The sequence below is a fragment of the Crotalus tigris genome, unplaced genomic scaffold (genome assembly GCF_016545835.1).
Source record: "Crotalus tigris isolate CLP2741 ecotype Arizona unplaced genomic scaffold, ASM1654583v1 scf7180000024430.1745191, whole genome shotgun sequence".
Lineage (NCBI taxonomy): Eukaryota > Metazoa > Chordata > Lepidosauria > Squamata > Viperidae > Crotalus > Crotalus tigris.
Genome location: NW_024100597.1, coordinates 1,040,091 through 1,048,463, shown reverse-complemented (window position 1 = coordinate 1,048,463; position 8,373 = coordinate 1,040,091). Strand labels below are relative to the sequence as shown.

The window sequence follows — 8,373 nt, the reverse complement described above, 5'->3', positions numbered from 1 at the left end:
CTCCTGAAAGGAGGGGAGGAAGATATAATTGCAATAAAATAATTTCTTGGAAGTGCACTTGTTCTGGGCGGGGTAAGTCTTTTATTGCCAATTTCCCTCCCAAAAATGAGCAACTGTTTTCAAACCTTGGGCATTATCTCTTCAGAAATACTTTCCTGAATCACCCCCTTCCTTCCCGCATCTCAGCGCCATTAGCACAGCAGCCTTTTCCCCAGGCAGGAGAGGCATAGACGGGTTTTAGCTCTACAACTAAGGGACTCCGGAAGGCTGCCTTCCTCTATGCTAAACAACCTGGGGAGTAACGCAAGTTCAGCGCTCCACGTGGAGCACGGAAAAGTCGCGGTTATTTCTACGTGGCAGTGGCGGCGACTCAGGTCGGGATTCGAACCGGCACTTTGCCACATCCGCGCCGCGCTTCCGCGGTTCCACTTCCCGACAGTTCCATTCACAGGCCCCTCCCCACAACGGAATCCTAAGACACGTCAGCAAAGATCTGAGGACCCGGAAGTTTTATTAACTTGGCCAAAGGGGTTCTTCCATATATCTCGTACATTTTCTCCCGAGACAGAGGATTTTTTTTTCATATTTCTTGCTTTTTTCCATAACAAAAGCGGCACATTTTAAGGGGGGGGGGAATCTATAAAGAAAAAAGGCAACAGAACTATCAGCCAACCAGGCGTGACATCGGAAGTACTCTCCAGCCGGAAGAAGCCCCTCCTCTTCGTTCTGTGCGTCGTGTTCGTTTGTTGGCGAGTACGGTGGCTGCGGGGGTTCAGCACCGTTCTGTCTTTGGGTTCGGTTTGGGAAGGAGAGCAGCATCAGTGGCAGCGATGGCTCCCAAGGGCAGTAGCGGCGGGGCTCGGCAGCAGTCGGAAGAGGAGCTGCTCCTGCAAGATTTCAGCCGCAACCTCTCGGCCAAGTCCTCGGCGCTGTTCTTCGGCAACGCTTTCATCGTCTCGGCTATCCCGATATGTGAGTGGAGGGGGGAAAAGGAACGGCGCTGGGTCGTTCCCCCCCCTTTTCTTTCTTCCTTTTTGGTGAGGCTAGACTCGCCTGCCGCTCGCCAACAAGCAGACATTTAATGGGAGAATTGATGCCTCTTGTGGCGACGTGAAGACGACTGCACCCGGTGCCAATTCTCCCTGTCCCACATCTGGGAAAGTCAGATGAGCCTCGCCTGGGGGAAATCTTCCTTAGCCCAGCTGGCTCCAAGCTGGTCTCTGGGGGTGTGAGAGCTCCAACTCAACATTTCTAGGCAGAATGAACTGGGAGAAAAGTCCCCCCCCCTCAAACAAAACGACTAAGGGAAACTTGCACCGTTCTTGTTTTAGGTGCTTTCTGGCTTTAAGCACTTGCAGGTTCTCCTCCTCAGATATTAATAATGAAGGGTCAGAAAATTAGACTGCATTGGCTGGATGATTGCTTTAGAATTTCAGTCTTAGCACCTTTGCTTTAGAATTAAAGGTAGCCTAATGCAGAGGTCCCTAACCCCTGGTCTGTAAACAGGTACTGGGCTGCGGCATGTCAACAACTGGGCCGCACAAATAAGCAAATCCCCATCTGCGAGATGCAGGTAGCGCACAAAATCACACAACATCTGGTCTGTGGAAAAACCTCTTTCCACAGAACCAGTCCCTGGTGCCCAAAAGGTTGGGGACCTCTGGCCTAATGGAAGTACTTTGTAGGATGTAGCATTATTACCCTATTACTATTTATGGCTTAATAAACTAAATATTACAGGTAGTTCTTGGCGTATAACCACAGTTGAGCCCAAAATTTCTGTTGAGTGAGACATTCGTTTTGTCCCATTTTCAAAACATTTCTGGATGCAGTTGTTAAGTGAATCACTGCAGTTGATAAATTAGTAACCCAGTTGCTAGAAGACCTTGTGAGAAGGTCATGAAAGCTGATCACATGACCCTGCAACCATAACTAAACCAGTTGCCAAGCATCTGAATTTTGATCACATGATCATGGGGATGCTGCAAAGGTCATAACAGTGAAAAAGTCATAAGTCACATTTTCCAGTGCCGTTTTAACTTAGAACGGTCACTAAATGAACTGTTGTAAATCAAGGCCTACCTGTATTTAGAAGCCAAATGGCAAATGGCTGCCAGGAAAACGGCACTGAATTCTTAAGCTGAATTTAAGAATGCCTTTATCTTCCTTTGTGCATCGTTCATAAAGATATGTTCAGGCAAATTATGCATTTTTACTTATTGGTGGTGTTTTTTCCAAGTCAGTCTGAAGTACTGGTTTTGGAAGTAGTGCAGGTAGCCCTCAACAACTGCAATTGTGACCAGAATTTTCTGTTGCTAAGCAAGGTGGTTGTTAAGTGAGTTGTACCTGATTTTACAATATTTTTTTGCCATAGTTGTTAAATGAACCACTGCGTTTGATAAATGAATCACATGGTCATTAGGCAAGTACATTGACTTTGCTCATCAGATGCTGGTTGGGTTGGTTGCAAATGGTGATCACATGCCTTTGGGATGCTGTAGCCATCCTAAATACATGCTGTTTGCCAAGTTCACAAATTTTGATCACATAGTTGCCCGTTGCTTTTTTCAGTGCTTTTTCCAGTACTGTTGTAACTTTGAACTATTGCTAAATGAATGGTTTGTAAGTTGAGGACTACCTATAGTAACTGAAATTGTGTGAGAGATGTCATTTATTAAACAAATCTTCATGACTAGTCCTTGTATTTACGACCTTCTCAGGTCCAAAAAGCAAAGGAACGCTGAAGTAATCTCATGAGGCAGATTTGTGGTTTTACTTAGCGACTGCTTTGCTCGATGACCAAGTCGCCAGTCCCAATTGTGGTTGCCAAACAAGGAGCATTTATAACTGTTTTATTATAACAAGTCAACCAAGATGTATTGTGCAGGCTAATAATCAAATCATAACTATCTTTAAAACTTTTTTACCTTAGGGCTTTACTGGCGAATCTGGCACATGGATCTCTTTCAGTCTGCAGTCCTCTACACTGTAATGACCCTTGTCAGCACCTATTTGGTTGCTTTTGCTTACAAGAATGTGAAGTTTGTTCTTAAGCACAAGTAGGTAGTAAAACTGTTTCTATAAAAATGCACTAAACTGCAAAATATTCTTTCAGTTTTCCCCAGATGAATTGTTAAAAACCATTTTTAAAAAAGAAAAAAGGACTAGAGGTGACATGATAACAATGTTCCAATAACTAAAGAACAGGCAGATGGTGGGGTGTCAACCTATTCTCCAAAGCACCTGAAGGCAGGACAGGAAGCAATTGATGGAAACTAATCAAGGAGAGAAGCAACCTAGAACTAAGAAGAAATTTCCTGACAGTTAGAACAATTAATCAGTGGAACAACCTGCCTCCAGAAGCTGTGAATGCTCCAACACTGGAAGATTTTAGGAAGAGATTGGACAACCATTTGTCTGAAATGGTATAGGGTTTCCTGCCTAAGCAGTGGGTTGGACTAGAAGACCTCTAAAGTCCCTTCCAACTCTGCTATTCTATTCTATTCTATTCTATTCTATTCTATTCTATTCTATTCTATTCTATTCTATTCTACTCTATTCTACTCTATTCTATTGAATTCATTTCAAATCATCATGGCATATTTAGCTATAAATATTTGGAAAGGTTTCTAAAGCTGCCAGTCACAGATTGCAAAGTTTTACAGTATTTAATTTTCCATAGAGAAATATGTTTTGCATATTATTAAAGCATTTCAATAGCAATTGCAATGTTTGATGCGCTTTCAAAACTGAAACTTTTAACTGAAATATTTCATGTGATTGTCCCTGAGTAACAGAAATGAATATACCATTGATCGAATGCTTTTTTTTTAAAATGAAGAATGAACATTTTCTATAGCTCTTACCTTAATATTTTCTCTTAAATTTTCCTGGAAAATGCACATCACTAATAGTCAGCAAGAATAATTTCCTTCATTTTTAATTTTGTATTAAAATGCATCTACGTTTGATCTAAATATGTTCAATGGAACCCACTAAAGTTGAATGTTTCCAGCAATTGTCTGCTATCCGTTTACATATGCTTTTGTTACTTTTTTATGATCCCAGGAACACTGTCTGGATCTGTGTGAAACAACTGATCGATTGATTGTTCTTTAATCAATGCTGAGACTTTAATATGACTTTGTGCCTATAGAATTTTATTTTGTTTTATTTTTATCCTGCCTTTATTATTTTTATAAATAACACAAGGCACCAAACACACCTAATATTTCTTCAGCCTCCTATTTTCCCTACAACAACAACCCTAAGTGGTAAATTGGGCTGAGAGAGGTTGACTAGCCCAAAGTCACTTAGGTGGCATTCATGTCAAAGGCAGGACTAGAACTGTCTCCCAGTTTCTAGCCTCCTACCTTAATCATTAGATCCAACTGACTCTCATGTTCATCATCATGTTCACCCATGGAGATAATTTTGTTGTTGTATAGAGAGGGCTAATCTTTGTTAAATGGGAGCTACAGGAAGTATTTTCAAAAGTGGTTTGGTTTCCAAGGACCATAGGGAAATGTCTAATCACATGGTTATTAATAGATGTTCTTTGACCTACGTGGGGGGGAGATGGACACAGCTACCATGGTGGGAAAAAAAGGATAGTGGATTATACCTCGAACTTTGGCCATATGGTCTGCGAATGATCATGGTTGCCTGGGCTAGGCGCTGTAAGAGTCCAAACCCTGTAGTATGAAATTGATAATTACATTATTTGATTGCTTTAATAAAAAGGTGGGATGTCAATGCTTCCCTTTTTTTAGGGTAGCCCAGAAGCGGGAAGATGCTGTTTCCAAAGAAGTGACCCGCAAGCTTTCTGAAGCAGACAATAGGAAGATGTCACGAAAGGAGAAGGATGAGAGGTGATGTTCTGCTATTATCCAATCATACAATGTTACTTACTCAATAATTGAATTTTCCTTAGTCTCCAATAGAGTTCTAAAGCTGGAGGTTTCAGTGGAGGTCAACTTGCTGATTCTCACCATTTTATAGCATACTTGATTTGGAGTTGCAAACTTTGTGCTTGCTAATTTAGGACTCCTTAATGAAACAGTGGAAGTGAAGGGATGCCTGTTAAAACTAGGTATCTGTTAATCAATGAACGGGCATTTTTGAACTGCAAAACACATTCATGAGAAAACCTGCTTTGCTGATTTTTTTTTTTTTTAATGAAGCAGTAAGTGTGGACTAATTCACTAACTAATGGTCCCTTTTGGGAATCTAAATCTGTTATTGTCTTAAAGGTGTCTCTTAGTAGTTTTTAATCTGGTATTTGTCATTTACCATTTTATATAATGTGCATTAGAAATGATTTTTAAAACGTTATTTTAAAAAGGGCTTAGTTTTCTTCATTTTTTTGATATTCATTGACACTTCAATAATTACTATCTTTCAAAAATAAGCTACAGATTATTTCACTTCTAAAAACTATTACATGCTTGTTTGAAAAATGGCCATGGACTTAGTTGGCAAGGAACCAAATCCTCTTAAGAACTGATCTGAAAAATGATCTCTGATGCTTGTCAACTTTAATCAGTTTGCTGGTGGTAAACACAATGTAGTAGGAGAAATTGTATTTCACTGAGTGTAAGTGTCATATTTAGAGAAATAGTTTTCTAGTAATCAGTTTTAGAATCTTAAAATCCACAGAAAAATCAATATCTATACATAATGAAAAAAAAATATCATTTTTTTTACAAAAACTGAAAATGGGAAAAAATGGTTTTGTCAATGCCAAAGTGCTACTGTGTACATCAAAATAAACATTTTTTTTGCCTTTGCAGAATTTTGTGGAAGAAGAATGAAGTAGCAGACTATGAAGCAACAACTTTCTCTATCTTTTACAATAATACCCTCTTCCTCGTTCTGATAATTGTTGCTTCCTTTTTTGTGTTGAAGAACTTCAACCCCACCGTGTATCCTCTTTTAGTTTTTTAAGTTATTTGTAGAAATAAAGGGTTTTGAACCAGTAATATATATAATTCAGATATGGGAAGGAGTAAGTTGTAATTACCATACTAAGATTCACTCTTATCAAAAAGGCAAAAGAAAAATCTCTGTAGCTCTACAATGAACTCCTACAGTGTGTCAGGAGTCAGTCTTGCTGGCCAAAACAATTTTTTCCAATTGTGTAGCTCTTTAAATTGTAAATAAGAAAAACAATGCAGAAAGCATTGAAGTATTACCTTGTTAGAATTAGAAGCATCACTTCTAATTCTCTTCATTACAGTTGTAAGTTGTTGCCAACCTGTTTTTTTTTTTTTTTTTTTTGCAGCTTTTTTGGCTTTTTATAGCCAGTTATCAGTTAAGTGAAAAGAGGAATTGGAAGGAATGTTTACTGAAATCTACAAATCAACAGAATTGACTAAACTCCAAACAGTATTCAAAATGATCCTGATAGTTTAAGCAATTGACTAAAAATAAAATAATGGAATTTAACAATATCAAGTACTAAATTCTTCAGCTAGGAGACTAAAATAAAAGGATAGGTATAGGAAGGGGTTCCTGGTTTGGTAGTAGTAGATGTGAAAGCATTAGTCTAGAGCAGGGGTATCAAACTCACAACATGACGTGTCATGACGTGTCGTGACTTTTTTTCCATTGCTGGCAATAGAGTGGGCACCGTTTTGCTATGGTGCATCTGGCCTGTGGGCCGGCAGTTTGAACTCCCCTGGTCTAGAGTGAACATGGATTGCAGGTTAATATGGCTAAACAGTGTGATTTGGCTTCAAAAAGTCACCACTAGGTGAGATGGATGGTATACAAGTCAAACAAATTAGTGTAATGTAATGTTAAGCTATATCAGTAGGAATATAATTTGTCAGACATAGGAAGTAACAATTCCTTTCTTTTCTCTTTGGGTAAACTGCTCCTTGGGTATTGTGAGTTCTGAACTCCAGAATTTAAGGATTCATAATAGATCATTGAAAGTGATCAAGGAACTAGAAACTAAGCCCTATGAAGAAAGAGCGAAGGAACTGAGTGCCTTTAGCAAATGCAATGAGGAAAAAATATAATTGTAGTCTTTAAATGAAAGGGAGCCACGTAGAACTTGGATGGGATGCTCTACTGGGTTCTCTTTACATAACTTAAATTCCCTGATCAATTTACTTTTGAATTCAAAACATTCTGTATTGAACCAGAATTGTGAACATAGAACTTGGAGACGATGTCACATAGAGAAAAGTGAAGTGCTGTTTTCTCCCAGTCTGCAATGCAGAATATCGAATAGTGGATTTTAAGTTGCAGAAAGTCCTAGAACTAATTACCCTTAAGGGTGGTGGGCAGACTTTCATTGGAAGTTTTCAAGCATAGACTGGGCAACAATTTCTTGTGTGTTCATTTTGATTCCTATGCCTGCCAGAAGATTGGATTCAGTGGCCTACACAGGTGATTTGATGAGGTGCCATATCACTGCCAAAGAGAATTGTTGATTGTTCCCAAGTGCCTTGATTTTTTGCATTTGATATCAGATAGTAGTATTCATATATTTATGTGTACATGGGAGCTGTTTGTTGCACAGTTCTTTCGCAAGACATTTATTTGCAGTAAGAAATCCTGGGATATATTTAATCCATCTTACTAACATTTTCCTTGACAATTGCTTTTTCAGAAATTACATTCTCTCCATCAGTGTTTCATCTGGACTGATTGCTTTGTTATCTACAGGCTCAAAGTAGTTAGAATTTGTTTGAGTACATGAATTCAACTCTGTCTTGCCCAATCAGAAGAAGGTTGAAGTGCCATTTTCTGTACATTGGTCTTTTTCTTTTTTTGTAAAAAGATGGGATGAGAATAGGGAGCAGTTTTGTTATAAAATAATACCATGAAGATGAGGCATTCTAATTTAGGCTTGCAATATGCTTATTCAAAATACTTTTGATTATTCAGGTGGACATAGGGATCCAGTTGTATCATTTGAGAACTTCATCAGCTAGATCTGGAATTCTTGATTAGAAGTTTTTGGGGGGTTTTGTTACATTGTTATTAAAAAAAAGCTTTGCTGAAAACAGTGATTGTACGTGTAAATTTGTGATAAAGATAATTCTTGACTTAAATTCTGGTACTAGAATTTCCATTGCTAAGCAGGGTGGTTATTAAATGAGTTGTGCCCAATTTGATAACCTGGGCACTTTCTCCTCAAGGCCCAGGCTTGGGTCTGCTTTACTTGACAACTGTGGCCCAGTCTCCAACTCTGCTTGTATGGTTTGGGACCTGATTATTTCCCAAATTTTGCTCCAAGCTGAATCTGCCTACTCAAGAGACACAAGAACGACCCCTTCCCCCATTTCTCAAAGAGGTGACTTTGAGCTGTGCGTTCTCTACCATAGCTACCCTCCTGTGAGGAGGGTAAGTTATCTCAGA

The 8,373-nt window shown here is 39.1% G+C and overlaps 1 protein-coding gene across 1 annotated transcript; it reads left to right on the top strand.

The window, feature by feature from the left end:
* The first annotated feature begins 639 nt into the window (after positions 1–639).
* Positions 640–8,062, top strand: SSR3 (signal sequence receptor subunit 3). Its single transcript, XM_039330670.1, has 5 exons — positions 640–972; positions 2,933–3,059; positions 4,773–4,871; positions 5,793–5,924; positions 7,622–8,062. The coding sequence occupies exons 1-5, from the start codon at positions 831–833 to the stop codon at positions 7,686–7,688; spliced, it is 567 nt and encodes a 188-aa protein (XP_039186604.1). The 5' UTR covers positions 640–830; the 3' UTR covers positions 7,689–8,062.
* Positions 8,063–8,373: the final 311 nt, after the last annotated feature.